The sequence below is a fragment of the Pelobates fuscus genome, chromosome 9 (assembly GCF_036172605.1).
Source record: "Pelobates fuscus isolate aPelFus1 chromosome 9, aPelFus1.pri, whole genome shotgun sequence".
NCBI classification, from domain to species: Eukaryota; Metazoa; Chordata; class Amphibia; order Anura; family Pelobatidae; genus Pelobates; species Pelobates fuscus.
The window spans coordinates 165597052-165617442 of record NC_086325.1 but is presented as its reverse complement, the minus strand read 5'-3'; the positions used below and the strand labels follow the sequence as shown (position 1 = coordinate 165617442).

Sequence of the window (20391 nt, the reverse complement as noted above, 5' to 3'; positions counted from 1 at the left end):
TGCTGTGGATCTCTGTTATACACTCAGACACATTACTGGGAGTATTATTGCTGTGGAGCTCTGTTATACACTCAGACACATTACTGGGAGTATTATTGCTGTGGAGCTCTGTTATACACTCAGACACATTACTGGGAGTATTATTACTGTGGAGCTCTGTTATACACTCAGACACATTACTGGGAGTATTATTGCTGTGGAGCTCTGTTATACACTCAGACACATTACTGGGAGTATTATTGCTGTGGAGCTCTGTTATACACTCAGACACATTACTGGGAGTATTATTGCTGTGGAGCTCTGTTATACCCTCAGAGACATTACTGGGAGTATTATTGCTGTGGAGCTCTGTTATACACTCAGACACATTACTGGGAGTATTATTACCGTGGAGCTCTGTTATACACTCAGACACATTACTGGGAGTATTATTGCTGTGGATCTCTGTTATACACTCAGACACATTACTGGGAGTATTATTGCTGTGGAGCTCTGTTATACACTCAGACACATTACTGGGAGTATTATTACTGTGGAGCTCTGTTATACACTCAGACACATTACTGGGAGTATTATTGCTGTGGAGCTCTGTTATACACTCAGACACATTACTGGGAGTATTATTGCTGTGGAGCTCTGTTATACACTCAGACACATTACTGGGAGTATTATTGTTGTGGAGCTCTGTTATACACACAGACACATTACTGGGAGTATTATTGCTGTGGAGCTCTGTTATACACTCAGACACAACAACAATATGGAGCTCCTAGAAAAGAGGGACATTAGGAGAGAAAAGACGGACAGAGGGATTTGGGTCCAAAATAGGGACTTTCCCTGCTAAATAGCGACACTTGGCATGTCTTGGTGTCTCTGAGAAGCAGGATTACGTTGTCTATCTTAGTATGTAAGGGTAATGCTCTGTTATTTTGCATAAACTGTTTTGGAAGTTTTAGGAAGTCCGTGCAGGCCTTTTAATTACCATAGTTTGTCATACGTCCTTCCTGATGATTAAAATTCTGATATTCTGATTAACAAACCTTATTAATGTACATTGTGTTAGTTTTATCTAACACCAATATGAGAGTCAACGTGAGAAAACCCAGTTGTGAACAGATTTATATAAAACCTATTTAAACATGGAGAAATCCCAGTAAAATGTCTATAAACAATACTAGTATTTGGTTTGTTTTGCCAGAGCCCATGGATACAGTACATCCCAAATATCTTGCTTTAAACATGGGTCAGTTTGTGTTCTGTTCAGGTTTTCTCAGCCGTTTGATATTCAGGATAATTGGTTATATTTAATATTTCTGCTTTCTTGGTTTGTACATAATGCTGACCTGTTTTATTTGTTTATATTAACGTTTCTTATAGCCACCACATTAACGTCTGTTTTCAATGTCCACCAATTCATTAGGTAGCGATGGTTTATTAGAGAAAGGTAACAGAGGCCTACAGAAACAAAACTAATAGAACCCCTGCACGTCAAGTCATTAACTAAACTTGGAAGCCATTTTATACAAAGTACTTGCACCTGGGCCACGGTGGCCAATCTAAAGAAGATAATGTGGATTGGTAGAACATGAGGGGCATGTTTATTATCAAAATGTATATTCTGCTCTCTCCCAGGAGCATTGCACCCACACCTACCTCCCCTCTACATTATGTGGCAAGTGTTTCTTGCAGTGTGGATTAGTCATGTGCCCACTTCTGCTCGAGAACCATCCCTGGCCTTTGATGCAAGTCTACTTAGGGTCACAGACCCAAAGCAACCTCAGATGGTTCTCTAGAACATTGGTCCTCGAGGTGCGCCCTGGGCTCCTGATTTTGTCTGGTTCTCCATATGAACAAAACTGCAAAATTCTTAAATACTAGACTGTTGGCGTGCCCTGAGGATTGGGAACTACCGTGCTAGACCTGTGTGTTTGGAACATCCTATACTCGTCATTGTGTTTTCAGCTTGAGGGTTAATCCCTAAATCTCACATGCTTGTAATACAATATCCGTCATTGCTTCGAGGTCAAGAACAAAAATTTAGAGATTATGTTATTCCCTCTCTCATTACTGGGAAAACAGAGGTATGGCTGGGGAGACGATCTCGAAGAGCGGAGGCGTATAGAAATTCTCCTTTGTAAGGTTTTCTTCTAACATCTGTAGCTCCCATATTCGTAGCACTGTATAAGGATTATTGATTAGGCATAACTATTGTCTCAAGGGATAGAACTGCAGCATCTGAACAGTCACCGGTTCTATTCGGGCCAAGTTCCATGAAATAATTAACATTAAATTGGGTAATATAACCTAGACCCCAGGACATACTTGGAAAGACACTTTGTTATTCCCCATTAGTTTCCTTGTGAATTACTTGAGGGATTTCACACAGTAATCTATAATTAATTAGACGGACACAAGATTATTCATTAAACTGCAATTATTGCAAATTCACGAGGAAATATTAGATCAAAATAGCTTAGCTGGAAAAACTGCATTCCAAAAACCATCTGGGAACCCTGTTTCCAGCCCTGCCTGCATGATAATCTGTGTGTGCATGTGGGCTGTGCGTGTGCATGTGGGTTATGCGTGTGCATTGTATGTGACTAAAGTCCACTGCTTCAAAAAGATGTGTCCTCCTGCTTTGTGTCATTCACTGGAAATCTCTGCTTTTTGTTGTGTGTTTTTTCATATGTGATAACCTGTGTGTGTATGTGGGTTCTGTGTGTGTATGATAATCAGTGACTATCAGTGACTGTATGATAATCAGTGTGTGTATGTGGGGAGTATGTGGGTTCTGCGTGTGTGCATGTGGGTTCTGCGTGTGTGCATGTGGGTTCTGCGTGTGTGCATGTGGGTTCTGCGTGTGTGCATGTGGGTTCTGCGTGTGTGCATGTGGGTTCTGCGTGTGTGTGTATGTGGGTTCTGCGTGTGTGTATGTGGGTTCTGCGTGTGCATGTGGGTTCTGCGTGTGTGTATGTGGATTCTGCGTGTGTATGATCAGTGTGTGTATGTGGGTTCTGCGTGTGTATGATCATTGTGTGTATGTGGGTTCTGCGTGTGTATGATCATTGTGTGTATGTGGGTTCTGCGTGTGTATGATAATTAGTGTGTGTATGTGGGTTCTGCGTGTGTATGATCAGTGTGTGTATGTGGGTCTTGTGTGTGTATGTGGGTCTTGTGTGTGTATGTGGGTCTTGTGTGTGTATGTGGGTCTTGTGTGTGTATGTGGGTCTTGTGTGCGTATGTGGGTCTTGTGTGCGTATGTGGGTCTTGTGTGCGTATGTGGGTCTTGTGTGCGTATGTGGGTCTTGTGTGCGTATGTGGGTCTGGTGTGCGTATGTGGGTCTTGTGTGTGTATGTGGGTCTTGTGTGTGTATGTGGGTCCTGTGTGTGCATGTGGGTTCTGCGTGTGTATGATAATGAGTGTGTGTATGTGGGTTCTGCGTGTGTATGATAATCAGTGTGTGTATGTGGGTTCTGCGTGTGTATGATAATCAGTGTGTGTATGTGGGTTCTGCGTGTGTATGATAATCAGTGTGTGTATGTGGGTTCTGAGTGTGTATGATACTCAGTGTGTGTATGTGCGTTCTGTGTATGCATGATAATCATTGTGTGCATGTGGGTTCTGCGTGTGTATGATAATCAGTGTGTGTATGTGGGTTCTGAGTGTGTATGATACTCAGTGTGTGTATGATACTCAGTGTGTGTATGTGCATTCTGTGTATGCATGATAATCATTGTGTGCATGTGGGTTCTGCGTGTGTATGATAATCAGTGTGTGTATGTGGGTTCTGTGTGTGTATGTGGGTTCTGCGTGTGTATGATAATCAGTGTGTGTATGTGGGTTCTGCATGTGTATGATACTCAGTGTGTGTATGTGGGTTCTGCGTGTATGATAATCAGTGTGTGTATGATACTCAGTGTGTGTATGTGGGTTCTGTGTGTGTATGATACTCAGTGTGTGTATGTGGGTTCTGCGTGTGTATGATACTCAGTGTGTGTATGTGGGTTCTGCGTGTGTGTATGTGGGTTCTGCGTGTGTGTATGTGGGTTCTGCGTGTGCATGTGGGTTCTGTGTGTGCATGTGGGTTCTGTGTGTGCATGTGGGTTCTGTGTGTGCATGTGGGTTCTGCGTGTGTGTATGTGGATTCTGCGTGTGTATGATCAGTGTGTGTATGTGGGTTCTGCGTGTGTATGATAATCATTGTGTGTATGTGGGTTCTGCGTGTGTATGATAATTAGTGTGTGTATGTGGGTTCTGCGTGTGTATGATAATCAGTGTGTGTATGTGGGTCTTGTGTGTGTATGTGGGTCTTGTGTGTGTATGTGGGTCCTGTGTGAGTATGTGGGTCCTGTGTGAGTATGTGGGTCCTGTGTGTGCATGTGGGTTCTGCGTGTGTATGATAATCAGTGTGTGTATGATAGTGAGTGTGTGTATGTGGGTTCTGCGTGTGTATGATAATCAGTGTGTGTATGTGGGTTCTGAGTGTGTATGATACTCAGTGTGTGTATGTGGGTTCTGTGTATGCATGATAATCATTGTGTGCATGTGGGTTCTGCGTGTGTATGATAATCAGTGTGTGTATGTGGGTTCTGTGTGTGTATGTGGGTTCTGCGTGTGTATGATAATCAGTGTGTGTATGTGGGTTCTGCATGTGTATGATACTCAGTGTGTGTATGTGGGTTCTGCGTGTATGATAATCAGTGTGTGTATGTGGGTTCTGTGTGTGTATGATACTCAGTGTGTGTATGTGGGTTCTGCGTGTATGATAATCAGTGTGTGTATGTGGGTTCTGTGTGTGTATGATAATCAGTGTGTGTATGTGGGTTCTGCGTGTGTATGATACTCAGTGTGTGTATGTGGGTTCTGCGTGTATGATAATCAGTGTGTGTGTATGATAATCAGTGTGTGTATGTGGGTTCTGTTTGTGTATGATAACCTGTTTGTGTATGTGGTATATACGTGTGAATGTGGGTTTGGGTGTGTGCATTGTATGTGACTAAAGTCCACTGCTTCAAAAATATGTGTCCTCCTGCTTTGTGTCATTCACTTGAAATCTCTGCTTTTTGTTGTGTTTTTTCATGCCTTTTTGTTTATTTTATTTATTTTGCTTTGTTTTTCTTTCTCCTTTTCTTTGTATTTTATCTTTATCTCTGCCCCTCCTGCACTAAACATGCATGTATGTCTTTGAACATAATGCCCCCTCCATATATGAGAATACATGTTCTGTCTCCCCAATATCCCAGTCCTTCCCAGGTTCGAACCCAGCAATGGGTCTGTTAGATGCAAGCCTCAGCGTGCCTTGCTATGCTGTCCACTCCCAGCCTGCAGGGCAGATCCTGCTCCAAGCTGGATCAATGGCTTTGGAGAGAAAATAAGAGGTGGATTGATGTAGACATGGAACAGAAAAACAAATTTTTAAGCTTCATGAGGTGAATTGCTATTTTGCTTTGAATCTCAGCTGGTCTCTGTTTTGATAATCATCGAAGATCGCAGCCTTACCATTCCTAGTTATCATGTCATAAACATCCAAAGCTACTGCAACATGCAACGATATAGAGCCATACCACGTTACTGCACCATGCAGCGATAAAAAGCCATGCCATGTTACTGCACCATGCAGTGATGTAGAGCCATGCCACGTTACTGCACCATACAGCAATATAGAGCCATGCCACCTTGCTGCTCCATGCAGCGATATAGAGCCATTCCACGTTACTGCGGCGCCATGCAGCGATATAGAGCCATACCACCTTGCTGTACCATGCAGCGATATAGAGCCATGCCACCTTGCTGCACCATGCAGCGATATAGAGCCATGCCACCTTGCTGCACCATGAAGCGATATAGAGCCATGCCACCTTGCTGCACCATGAAGCGATATAGAGCCATTCCATCTTGCTGCACCATGAAGCGATATAGAGCCATTCCATCTTGCTGCACCATGCAGCGATATAGAGCCATGCCACCTTGCTGCACCATGCGGCAATATAGAGCCATGCATAGTTGCTGCTCCATGCCACGGTATGGAGCAATGCCGCATTGCACCATGCGACGATGTAGAGCCATTCCAGCGATGTGCCACATTGCTGCACATGCAGCGGTATGGACCCATGCCATGCTGCTGCGTCATGCGGTTATATAGAGCCGTGACACGCTGCTGCGCCATGCAGCGGTACAGAGCCATTTTGCGTTGCTGCTCCATGCCACGTTACTGCGCCATGCAGCGATATAGAGCCATGCCACGTTACTGCACCATGCCGCGACATAGGGTCATACAACGTTCTGCGCCATATGGCGATATAGAGCCATACCACATTGCTGCACCATGAAGCGATATAGAGCCAGACCAAGTTACCGCACCATGCAAAGGTAGAGTGGTGCCGTGTTGCTGCGCCATGCATCCATGTGGAGCCATGCCAATTTACAGCGCTATGCAGCCATATAGAGTCATGTCAAGTTGCTGCACCATGCTGCGCTGTAGGGAGATGTCAAGTTATTGCACCATGCAGCTTTATAGGGCCATGCCAGGTTGCTGCACCATGCAGCAATATACAGCACTGCCACGTTCCTGCACCATGCAGCAATATAGAGCCATATCAAAATTGCAGCACCATGCAGCGGTAGAGATGCCACGTTATTGTGCCATGCAGCGATATAAAACCATGCCAAGTTTCTGCACCATGCGGTGATATAAAGCCATGCCATGTTGCTGCATCATGCACCATCATAGAGCCATACCAGGGGACCACACCAAACAACGCTGCATATGCCTTTGAAATGCTGATGTCAACATGTCCCAGAAATTTGAGGGGGGAAGGAGAGTATTACAAATGCCTGGTGCGACTTTTCATTCTACCTTTTCCTACCAGAGTATACTGTGCTCATATGCTTGCATTAGATCAGTGGTAGTCAACCTTTTTTTACCTACAGCCCACTAATGCAACTTTTTGGTTGAAAAAATTTCCTTACCGCCCACCAGTTTTCGCGCAAATGCAGAATATTTTTTAGAAAGGAGGGTGTTTTACAAAAAATAAATGTACGTACATTTATCTTTTTATTTCTACTTAATGCAGGTTTATAAGGTTTTTAACTTTATAAAGTTTAGTGAGAAAACAATAAAGTAAATTGAAATTACCTTTACTAGTGATTAATGAGATCCTTGAGGTTGATGCTGCGAGACTAAATATTTGATATCTGGTTCGATTTTCGTAAGGAACAAATGAAAGTCTCTTTCAGTGATATTCAGACGACTTCTCTGTTTGCGCATAATATGATTTCTCATATTATCTCTCTATGATTTTTCTTGTGCGTCAGCTCATCTCCTCTCCCTCCTCAATTCCCCTCCCCACCTTTTTTTCCCCCCTTTTTTCTATTTTTTAACCTTCCTTGTAGCAATGCCCAGTAGGAAGGCTGAGCTAGGTAGCCCACTTACTATATAGTCCACTATAACAGACAGACACACGTACAAGACACACATACAGACACACATACAGACACACACACGACACACATACATACACACACACACGACACATACATACACACACACGACACATACATACACACACACACGACACATACATACACACACACGACACATACATACACACACACGACACATACATACACACACACAACACACATACAGACACAAATACAGACACAAATACAGACACATAGATACACAAATACAGACACATAGATACACACACACGACACATACATACATACACACACACACGACACATACACACACGACACATACATACACACACACACACACACACACACATACACACAACACACATACAGACACAAACACACACGACACATACAGACACACACGACACATACACACACATACATACACACACACACATACACAAGACACACACGACACATACAGGAACACAGACAGACACACATACACACAAGACACATACATACAGACACACACAAGACACACATACCAACAGACAGTCACACATACATACACACACACACAAGACACACATATATACAGACACACACACACACAAGACATACATACAAAGACACACACACACACACACATTATATTTAAGTCACCCTCCTGTTTCCTACCTTTTAGATTCAGGAGGGTGACTTTCCCTGGGGTCCAGTGGTGGCTCAGGTGGATGGGAGTCAGAGTTCCCACTCTGACTCCCTGGTCTTCCTCCCGCGCGGCTCTCAGTGTTAGCTGGGAGGAGTGATGTGCAGTCACTTCCTCCCAGCTCTGCGATGTCATCACAGGGGGCCCGGTCGCGCTGTTAAAGCGCCCAGCGCTGACCGGGCCCCCTTACAATCCACATCCATCGGGTGGCCCTGACAGCATGGGCCACCCGATGGACCCCTCCATATGCGGCCCCGGCGGTTTGCCGCGCGGGCCGGAGCCGCAATTTGTCACGGCGGTACCCAGTCGCAGGGGTACCGCCGGCTCGCACCCGCCCGCCCGATCAACCTGGAAATCCCTACCGCCCACCTGAAATCCTAAAACGCCCACTAGTGGGCGGTAGGGACCAGGTTGACGACCCATGCATTAGATAGTGCTTAGTGAAATAAGGAAAGCAAGCGTTGGGACGTACTGTAAGTCTGTGGACCCTACCACTGCGGGTATATTGTTGGTTAGTCAGAGACTGGAACATAATAGACTAACCAGGCTCTCCTATTCCTCGTCAATGTTTAGCCCAGCTTTTCTTCTCCTCTATATGTCATGTCATATTTATATATTGGATATTAGTTCACCCTCAATCTTTTATACTGTATGAACTACACTTTAACCTTTGTTTTATGGAATGTTACGCCACCCTCTACACTGTGATTTGGTTTGCTTTGGTCTCTTGACATTTTTTCCCCCTGCATGTTAAAGAGACACTCCAAATACAAAATCACTATTTTATAGATAAACCCCAATGAAAGCATGAATGCATCTGATTATGCTTTTTTTTTTTTTTTACATTGGGAGTTTGTAAAAGCTACAGTTCTCTTGCCTGCTGCCTTTACAAGCCCTTCCCTTCTAACTTCGCCCAGAATTTCTGTGGCTGGCAATTGCCTCTTCAGCGTATCTTCACTGAGCTAGCCAAACCAGGAAGTAATAGGACCTGCTGTCTGATTGGCAGCTATGAGGGTGTAACAAGGATAATTTATAAAATTGCCCATGTCTACTGAAATCTGCAATTTTTTGTAAAACTAGAGGGCACATACTTCACACACCGAGCACTTCAGCAAGTTAAAGTATTTTGTGTGTTGTGTCCTTTTAACCTAATAACTAATCATGTTCATTATCTCTGTTACTGGGAAAGCTTCGAGCAGGCCAATGCACACACACCCCTGGCCTTCAGAAAACACAAAGACTGAGTTCAAAACTCACGTTGACAAATCATGTTTATTTGTTTTGTTTTTTGTTTCGTTTCATTACTGTGCCAATTGTTTGAACTCAAAGTGATTTGCACATTTTAACCCAAATTAGCTAAACTGCGAACAGATGACTTTTAGCCATTGGGGCCAAAAATTAGAAATTAACTTTGAGTTCCCATTCCCAACAATTCACACTTTTTGTGATTATTATCAATACAATTATTATTGGTATTTATGTAGCGCCAACTCATTCCGCAGCGCTTTACAATATTCTAAAGGGGATAATTTAACAGTAAATGAGACAATTACAAAATGTTACAAGATCAATGGGTAGATCAGGACCCTGGTCAAACTACCTCACAGTCGAGCAAGGTGCCCAAAAGGGTAGATGTCTTAAAACGACATCTTCCGGGAGGCTTTGTCATTCTAAAGCATTCTAAAGGCATGCAAAGCATCATGGAAGTTGTAGTGCTAAACCATTTGGGGATCTACCTTTTGGGCCCCCCAGATCTAGAGATCAATGCTTATCTTCACACACTTACGAAGTGCATTCGATGTTTAATGATTACGCTAGAATTTGAATAGAACAATTCATTTTATAGTTTTACTGATACATCCGAGTCTGGTGCTTTATTTTAACGATACAATGTCTATTTAAGCGCCATCCACACAACTTGCGCTGTCAGACGCAAGACACAAATAACATTGCTAAGGTTCTATTTAATGTCCTATAGAATGTAAGCTCGATCGAGCAGGGTCCTCTTCAACCTATTGTTCCTGTAAGTTTATTTGTAATTGTCCTATTTATAGTTAAATCCCCTCTCATAATATTGTAAAGCGCTACGGAATCTGTTGGCGCTATATAAATTGCAATAATAAATAATGTTCAAAGAGAGACTGCTAATAGAACATGTTCCTGCTTTGTTCTCTTGTGACCCTCCTCTGGAAATAAAAGGGTTAATTCCTTTACAATATGTTTATCGCATCTCGTACCCTAAAGGTCGTAGGTCAGACAGGTGACCTTGCCATATCCTGCTCTCTCTGCCTTTCCTTGTCCTTAACACCTTTTGCCTTATGAAATGCCTTCTGTTCGAGAGCACTTTTTATTTTTTTCCCACATTCTCCCCCCAGATGGGACCATAGCTTGGGTGGGATTGCAATCTATCCGCCACTGCCCCCTATCTTCGCCCAGTGGAAGAACAGTCACTGACCCTGTCCATACTAGAATGTTAGCAGTTTTATTATTTTATTTTATTTTATTATTAATAATTGAACATTTAATGAATTTCTGCCCCACTTTTCCTTCATACAGGACAATGTTACCGCAGAGGAGAGCCGCAGAGGAGACGTGGCCTTCGTGTCACTATTGGTGGCAACAATCGAGCTGAAATTAAATTAGACCCTATTGCAATGATGGTTAAGGTTAGTCCAAAGATTGGGCAGGCAGAGCATTATGGGAAATTTAGTTTATTCATTCAAGCTGTAAGAGTTAATTATACGTTTTAGGACATCGCTGAGCAGGAGTTCTTCCAATTTGACTATTTTGGTCCAATTAAACTTGCAATGCCCTTATTAATTCTCGACTATTCGCACATTACTGAATAACCCATTATGAATATTCTCTGTCCCCTGACCATACTCCTAGGTATGGGTCAGCCCTGTATTAACGCTCTGAATGCTACTTTTGGGTCGTTTTGCTGCCTTGTTAGTCTGGGATTTGAATCAGAAAACACCTGACTCTGTTATCGCTTCTTGTGCAGGGCGGCGCACCCTACATAAAGGACTAGGTGACAGGGCGGTTATATACAAGTAAGGTTTTATTTGCACATCTATAAAAAAAATGTGGACTTGAGTCTCCTTATTTCCTGACCTTGAGCAGTCCTGTTATTTACAGTTTACAAGGGATAAGTGCAGATAAGTGACAGCAAGTCACATACCTGACCTTTAAACTGGGTTGGAGATGGAAATGGATCTTGGCTTCACTGAGAGGCGCTTAGAACAGCCCATGGGAGATTAGAGGACAGAGATGTTCTGCAGCAGTTATGGTCATTTGTCAGAGTGGCTAGAACAAAAAAAAGTACACGGGGTTGTATATTTCGTAGACATATTTTACAAAAGCAGTTGTGGATACACGGCCCGGCTTTCTAGTAGAGTTGGTAGTGGTAATTACCACCTGCAGGATGGGACTGCACATGAAGTAACATACAGCAAAAAGGAGTGTTTGTCAGACCAATATTTTATTGCAAAACATATCTTTTTATTGTTTAATGTGGGAAACCATAATAGTAAAAAAGAATTCGGAGTCAAATTGAAGCAATAATTATGGAAACCAGTGGGATGTCCCTGCTGTGTATAGGACTTCGAGCAATAGACAACTAAGCTAAATGATTGCAAGCTCCTCAGAATAGCTTGCACCCTGAAAGGCTTTTAGGTGAAACTAAGCAATCTCTCCGAAGTTTTGGTTATGGGAAACAGATTTATTAACAGGTAAATGTTAGTGGTGCCAAGGGCAGTGGTAACTCCCTGTGCAGATTCCCAGCTCCCTGTATCTGATCCCGTAACAGATATAATGTATCTGATCCCTGTGCAGATTCCCAGCTCCCTGTATCTGATCCCTGTAGCAGATTCCCAGCTCCCTGTGTCTGATCCCGTAACAGATTCAATGTATATGATTCCTGTAGCAGATTCACTGGATCTGATCCCTGTAGCAGATTCACTGGATCTGATCCCTGTAGCAGATTCACTGGAACTGATCCCTGTAGCAGATTCACTGGATCTGATCCCTGTAGCAGATTCACTGGATCTGATCCCTGTAGCAGATTCACTGGATCTGATCCCTGTAGCAGATTCACTGGATCTGATCCCTGTAGCAGATTAAATATATCTGATCCCTGTACCAGATTCACTGGATCTGATCCCTGTACCAGATTCACTGGATCTGATCCCTGTGACAGATTCACTGGATCTGATCCCTGTGACAGATTCACTGGATCTGATCCCTGTGACAGATTCACTGGATCTGATCCCTGTGACAGATTCACTGGATCTGATCCCTGTGACAGATTCACTGGATCTGATCCCTGTGACAGATTCACTGGATCTGATCCCTGTGACAGATTCACTGGATCTGATCCCTGTGACAGATTCACTGGATCTGATCCCTGTGACAGATTCACTGGATCTGATCCCTGTGACAGATTCACTGGATCTGATCCCTGTAAAAGATTCACTGTATCAGACTGTAGCAGATTCCCTGTAGCAGATTCACTGTATCTGATCCCTGTAGCAGATTACCTGTATCTGATCCCTGTAGCAGTTTCACTGTATCTGATCCCTGTAGCAGTTTCACTGTATCTGATCCCTGTAGCAGATTCCCTGTATCTGATCCCTGTAGCAGATTACCTGTATCTGATCCCTGTAGCAGATTACCTGTATCTGATCCCTGTAGCAGATTCACTGTATCTGATCCCTGGAGCAGATTCCCTGTGACAGATTCCCTGTATCTGATCCCTATATTTGATCCCTGGATCTTTGCGGCTGACTCTCGGTGAGAACTTTCCCCTCTCTCCCCAAATTAAACTCCCAGGCCACGCCCACATTCGCAACGTTCCACTCGGTGCGAGGGGGGGGTGGGACGGCCCCCCACGTGGGTCAGCAGCCAATCAGCGGCCGGGGCTGGGAGGCATTGTGATGCAAATCAGGGGTCTGTCTAAAAGGAGCCGCGCTGAACGGAGCTGCACGGAGTCTTTAGAAAGCAGCCACGGGGCCACAGCACCCTGAGAGCCGAGAGCCGAGAGCAGGGGCCACAGAGCAGCCAGAGAGATTCTAGGAGTGTGTGGACCCCCAGGACCTGGCTGAGCCCCCCTGCCTGCAGCTCATCTCAGCACTATCCCTGGATCCGCAGAGCATCTCAGCAGCCCAGCTCTGGGGGTCACTCTGTGTATTGGGGTCCCAGCCTGGACCTAGTGAGAACCACCAACCTCTGGACCTACCTTGGGCTTTCATCCAGCAGATCTGGACCCTGTGGATCTGGGACAACTGTGCTACCCTTGGAAGGTATACTCCTGCATGTACCCTGCCCACCTGGACCTTCTAGCCCTGCAACTGGACCAACTAGACCTGCAGGTACCCTGTCCAGCTGGAGCTACTAGACCTGCAACTGGACCAACTAGACCTGCAGGTACCCTGTCCACCTGGACCTTCTAGCCCTGCAACTGGACCAACTAGACCTGCATGTACCCTGCCCACCTGGACCTTCTAGACCTGCAACTGGACCAACTAGACCTGCAGGTACCCTGTCCACCTGGACCTCTTAGACCTGCAGGTACCTGCAAAGCCATGAGCCAGACAGAGATGTCCACCTGTTCCATCCCTCATACACAAAGGGTATTCCAGGAGGCTGTAAGGAAAGGGAACACCAAGGAGCTCCAGTCCCTTCTACAGAACATGACCAACTGTGAGTTTAATGTCAACTCCTTTGGACCTGAGGGTCAGACTGCCCTCCACCAGTCTGTCATTGATGGGAACCTGGAGCTGGTGAAACTTCTGGTCAAGTTTGGCGCAGACATCAGGTTGGCCAACAGGGATGGATGGAGTGCCCTACACATAGCGGCCTATGGAGGCCACCAAGACATTGTCCTCTACCTTATCACCAAGGCCAAATACTCCTCCAGCAGTCGGTAATTCCATCAGAAACTCATCCCAGGACAGACATTCCAATGCTTCCTAATTTAGGGGGTTTTAATTCCTTGTCTTGATCTTACCAAGCAAAGTCCATGATGTCTTGGTGGAGATTGAGTTCTCTCACCCCTTCCCAATTCTTGATCCATTTCATGGGATCCTCTGTTTAATGCTGGTTACTAATCCACGTGACCTTTTTTTATATATAGATTTTTATTTTGTTTTTTGTACTTTGAACAGATCTTAGATTTTTTTTATCGATGGTCTTCTCACTTGAATAAGTCATTTGTGTGTGTTTCTTGTATAAGGTACAACAGAGAGATTGTATGAAACTACTCCTGCCTGTTAATTTTTTATTTTTTTTCTCTCTCTGATATGATGAAGCTGCTTTTGGTCGCCACATTTATAGGAAGATTGGTGGCCTACAAAGATATGCGTGTGTATATATGTGGGTTTGGTTTTAAAAAAAAAAAAAATAAGAATTTCCCCCCTTTTTATTTTGGTCATCTACCTCAGCTTTAGCACAGTATTCACCTACAGGGCCAGACACTATATTGCACTTCATCCAATATATTCCAAATTGGTTTATTCCCAATTCATTTTACTGACCAGATTATAATCCATCATATTATGTCTCCACAATTCACAAATCAATCTTCATACTTTTACGCAATGACGATTCTAAACATTTCAAAGAACAAATTGGGAATTGTGGATTAAACCAATGTTTGAACTCTACTCAAGAGCCCAAAGGTGTTCTCGCCATCACCCCTTTATTTGGGAGACCCTGTCCATAGTATCCACCACACACACACACTTCCTCTCCAATTTTTTTCTTTTTACAGGTTTATAACTAAATCTGCTACTTTAATTAATTCTGTACAGATTTAGAGGAGTCAAATTAATTATTTTACAACATGGGGTTCTTAGACATATATTCCATATATGGGTGTGTGTGTGTGTGTGTGTGTATACACATACATATACACACACACATATATACTGCATACACACATATACAGGTCTATGAGGGATTCTGTTTTGTACAGATTTGAAGAATAAAAAAAGGATCAAGGGCACCACCTACTGTCTAAAAAGTAAAGTTGCAGGGATTGTTATGCGACCTGTTGAAGTTAGTTGACTTGATATTGGGCTGCAGAATTCTCACTAGTTTTTAGTAGCAGATGACCAGTGGCTGGGTGGCTTGCTGGTTTCAATGGTGACTGCTTGGATAACTAACATGCCATGCTGCTTTTAAAGTTCCCAGGGTCAGTGTGGAGGCAGAGGAAGTGTGAGCTGTGAGTCTTGTGTCTGTCTGCAAGGGATGGCTGGTAGTTCTGTGAGTTTGTTTTTTGTGCTGTTTTGTAGAGAAAAATAAATCATGGAGCAGAAAGCACTCTAATTGGTATGTTAGTGGTGGGTTTAACCCCTTCAGGAGCAGCGTCTTGTCCTGGAAGGGTTAAACTGTTGTAAAGCCTGTATAGATTTTGGGGAGGCAGTGGTGTGAGACCGAAAGTTGCACATGTGTCTGATTCACAAAGGGTTAATGTGATGAAGGGACTTTTTCCAAAATGCTGGAGGACTCATTACAGTCCATACAACATAGTAACGTAAAATGTATATGGAACTTTATTAAACATTATGTTTCAGCTTGTCTCCCAGGTGGGGAAGGATCTGTGTTTCCGATATGTCAACAATTGTCGAAAACATGGATACCAGAACCTGTCCCTGTATTTGTGATCTGATGAATGTAGTCATTTTGTGACCATTCCTGTTTTAATGTGTCTTGGGTTCGGTTGTTTTTTAGATCACTGAAACTTTGCTACTGGTTGATTTCTCACTTTAAATGAGAAAACAAGTACACTTTTATTTTTTTTTTAATTTTCATTTTTTTCACCAAAAACAAAAACAAAACATGATTAAAAAATAAACATTTTGTAATTAATTTGGCATTTTTTTTCCTGTTCTCTACCCCCACCTCTTTTTTTCCACTATGGTATTTTACCTACTGGCCTGTTAAAATTCTCACGTAATGTCATTAATATGACCCCTTTGGTTACAGAAAATTCCATTGGAATTGTGTGTGTGTGTGTGTGTGTATCTATCTGGATATAAGTGTATTTATATACTGTGTGTGATGCATTGGTTATATTGTGGATCCACATATACTATTGGTCAGAGATTTTTATCAAGTGTTGAGCCCATCACAATGCGACCCCAAGTGTCACACAGTCGGTCCGTATTGGCTGTTAGCAGTTTGTACAATGTACACAAGCTTGGTGTTTAAACATATTTCAAATGGTTTCTGTTGGTATTTTTTTCCCCGCTCTACATTGTCTCCTCAACTTGTCTGTGCGAACAGACTGGTGGATTAAGTAGCAGCCAACACCAATTTTTTTACTTTATTTTTTTTTAATAGCCCCTCCCCGTGCGCTAGTTTTGATTGGTGGTCTTCAGTAGGAAATGGAAATAAATGTGTTTGGAGGGAAGGGTGGAGAATGAATTGAGTGTAAAAAGCAAAAAAAAAAAAGCAAAACAATTTCAGTTTTGTTGCACAATTTTATTTTTAATTATTAATTTTTCTTGTTTGCAAATAAATAAAACTGCCATAAAATGTCATAATATTTATGATATGAGTATCCTGAATCTTCATCCCAAGGTTAATCCTCCTTCTTTGTTTGCCACCCTATCTATAATCCCAGGTTTAAAAAAGACATACACAGTTTCCCCTTTGAAACAAAAAAATCTAATTCAAAATGTGATTTCTCCCCCACCCATGAAATGCCGTTTTCCTTTCCCGAGCTGTATGGGATTAAGATATTTGAGGCTACCATATGGTCCTCTTAATACAGTTCGTGCCCCTCCCACTCTCCACTTTGGGTGACCCTACATGCCATCACTACGTCTGCTCTCGAATGCAGGCAGCAGGTGCACACAGACGGCCTTATGAATGCAATTTCCACATTTTTATTCCATTTTATTTTATTTTTCCTAATTTTGTTTCCCCCCCTCCTTTTGAATCCTTGGGATGACAGGACTACGTGGCTGTAATTTGCTCCAGAAAGGAGTCATCTGTGATCAGTTATATCCTAGATGCGGAGACATTTTTTTTAATTATGTTAATTAAAGTTATAGGCTTATATTGAAGCTGTGTGTGAGATCGCCATGTTGTAACTGGATGAAATCTGTAAAATACGGCATATTTTGGACTGTATTATATCACCTGTAGCCCCATAAATGATTTTTTTTTTATATATAAAAAGAAAGTAAAAAAAAAAAAAAGTCTGCTTCTCTTTGTGTTTTTGTGTTTCTATGTTTTGTTTTTGAGGGGAGGGGGTTTATGGGAATTGTAACGGTTTTGCTGTGATACATTGTATTTTGGTAACAAAATATATATTTTATGAGACATATTGGTATTTGTGTGTACAAAATAATGGTTTTAATATTTATTGAGCATTTATAGTGCATATGCTGTGTGATAGAATGGAGCAGGGTTTACATTTCTCCAATGCCTGTCAGCATCATGGGACTTGTAGTTTCTAATGATGGCAAAGCATCATGGGAGAGTTGCAGGTCTATAAAGCTGGGGAGGGCTCCCTGGATTAAAGCATTTTCATTTTAGCAGATGTCCAGTGCTGCATCTTCTGTTACGAAAATATTCAGTTTCCCCAGATCGATAAACTCCGCACCCAGAATTATGTTGTCCTGTATTAACTTTGCAAATTGCCATCCGTGAACCTGTTATCTATCATGAACCCAGCAGCACTCTCCCAACCCAATAAACAAGTCTAGCATAGCTAGATACCAGCAGCCATCTTGCTTTTTAGGAGACCTCATGAGTTATTTTTTTTTTAATTTAAAACCTGCTTGTCTGTATTAAAAATAAAGTGTTTATTTAAAATTGTGACACACATTTTATCCGCACATACTTATAGACACCAATTCAGTTTATAAATCATACCATGCCAAGTAATAATTGGCGGAAATACATTGTCCTAATCATTGTTTTTCCATGTCTCTGACATCACCCGAGACTGGAAGCAAAGTATGGCGTTTGTGCACTGTATTACGTTAAAATGTAAAACGTGAGTTTTCTGCACTCCCATTGGTTGGCCTACGGTCAGTGGAAGAATTTGTAACGGCACAGCGCATGTATGAGTAGTGTATACGTAAAAACCACTGCTCAAGGACTTCATGCCTGTTGTTCTCCACGTCACAATATGGCGATTTAACGCAGTCAGACAATCCAATCCTGTTTAACTACATTGGCGTCTCTGTACATCCTGACAGGTGTATTCAGAAATACAATATGGCAGATTTAGCGCATATCTGTTTAAAAAGCGGGCTTAGTCCAAGAAAGCGACAGATCCTGGTCTACTGTGTGCTTGTTACGCAGAACCCGGGAAATCATGCAAAGTTCTGAATCAGAACCATATTTCAATTTCACGTTACACAAAAACGTTTTTTTAGGGTTAATTTTCCTTGAATATGTTCAAGGTCCCCGTGTGTGATTCACGGCCTAAGAAGACAACAAGTTAAATATTTTACCAGTTCCTTTGAGAAAGTGATGGTGTATTCTATCCAATGAGCGATTCTGGAGCAAGTGGAGCAGTTGCCATGGAATCCTCATGAAGATTGAGCCATTCTCGGAGCTTATATTGTTGATTATCATGGTGATTGCTCTCTATTTAGCCCCCTTTACTCCAGAACATTGCTGTGTTTTGCCTTGGTAAATCTCCCCATAGAACTTTATCTGGTAATGTCATATTTAGCCTGTTGTCATTTTAAAGGGTGCGTTTTTGCTTTAATGGTGATTACCCCAAAATGAAAGCCTTGGTTATGTTCCTTAGGCCAGTGTTACCTAGCCCAGTTCCATGGCAATAAACTTGGGAAATGTTTAAGTCATGGGCGGTTGGAGTAATCGGAGTATGGGGTTGGGAATCCCTAATCTAGACCCCCCAAATAAAGTTCAGGATGGTCTGACTTGTACTGAGCTATCAGTAAACACTCTGTGTGCAAGGGATATAAAGACAGCCCATCCTGCAATGGCCTATCTCCGCAGAGGGGGGTTATTCAATAAACCTGCACTCAAGCAAGGAATCTTTTATTATTTTACTAGGATGGCCATATTTAATACGGTGTGGCTAAATATTTAATTGTGGTTGCTTACATTAGTAACAATTAGTTAACTAACAAACATAACATTTTAGGGGAAAATAGCAGAGTTTGGAAAAATGATCAAGTTGAGGAAATCTTGCATTTAATTTTCCTTTGGGGAAACCCCTGACTGTCTGACTGACTGTCCTAACCAGAACAAAAATCAGTGCTTGGACACAGGTGGAGAGTTTGCAAAACGTTCTGCTTCCTGTGCAATCCCTTGGTGACTAATTTGGATTTTACATCTTTATTTTTCGGGCGTCCCATACGTTTGGAATTCACAGAAAGTGACCGTAAAGCTGTCTTTATACCTTCTGTGAACCCCTCTCCATGCAGAGCACTCTCTCTTAGGACTGCTGCATGGATTCTATCTCTAAAGCATTTTCGTGCATTGTTATAGCTACTTTGTTTGTGCCTGGGGCTGTGAAACAGATGGATTCTCTCCTGTCGCGACCCCCTCCCTCTCACGCAGGAGCTGGGGTACTGGAAATGAAGCAGTCTGTGAGAGGCATGTCTGCTCCGTGTGTTTGGTGGGGGTCATGAGAATACTGTCGTGCCAATATACACATGCTAGGAAGAAACCATGATGATGTTTTTTGGGAAAATGAATGAAGTTTTGGACTAACTGCACCCAAAAATACACATTTTCCCAATAAAAACAGTAAAACTATTTTGAACTCCCCGTGAGAGACTGATAGTTGGATTCGGAAATTGGCTTTTGAAACTGCTGTTCAGGAAATAGCTGCCAGTGTGATTTGTAATAAATAAATTTAAAAATTCTGCCTAGAATTATAATCCACAATAAGACTGCAGTTAGATCTGCTTTATTACGTGTCCACATGTAGAAACCGCATGTCCAATACCAACCCTGAGTGTAGATTGAATCAGTTACGTTCAGTCGTCTCTTTAACTTGTGTAGTTACGGGACCGCGCAAAAGTAAACTGGGTATAACCATTCATAAACAAAGAAACAATAAAAATGTTTTTGTAGTTTTCAGTTTCTCAAATAAGAAGTTCTATGCAGTAAAAATGGTTTTTAGTGGTGTGCGCTAAGAAAGGCTTTTATTCCGGAGATACTTTTTTTAATTGGCTTTTCACCCCTTGTTATAATGTTTTCCGGTTGTGAAGACGATCTATTAAACCCGTATTTGATACTGCCATGTGCCAAACAGTGAAGC

At 42.5% G+C, this 20391-nt stretch overlaps 1 protein-coding gene across 2 annotated transcripts; it reads left to right on the top strand.

Moving 5' to 3' along the window:
* The first annotated feature begins 13167 nt into the window (after nucleotides 1-13167).
* Nucleotides 13168-17332, top strand: NRARP (NOTCH regulated ankyrin repeat protein). Of its 2 annotated transcripts, none has more exons than XM_063432994.1 (2): nucleotides 13168-13440; nucleotides 13661-17332. In XM_063432994.1, the coding sequence occupies exon 2, from the start codon at nucleotides 13715-13717 to the stop codon at nucleotides 14057-14059; it is 345 nt and encodes a 114-aa protein (XP_063289064.1). In that variant the 5' UTR covers nucleotides 13168-13440; nucleotides 13661-13714; the 3' UTR covers nucleotides 14060-17332. The 2 variants fall into 2 exon arrangements, with proteins under 2 accessions (XP_063289064.1, XP_063289063.1); XM_063432993.1 differs by having other exon boundaries at nucleotides 13168-13474; nucleotides 13606-17332.
* Nucleotides 17333-20391: the final 3059 nt, after the last annotated feature.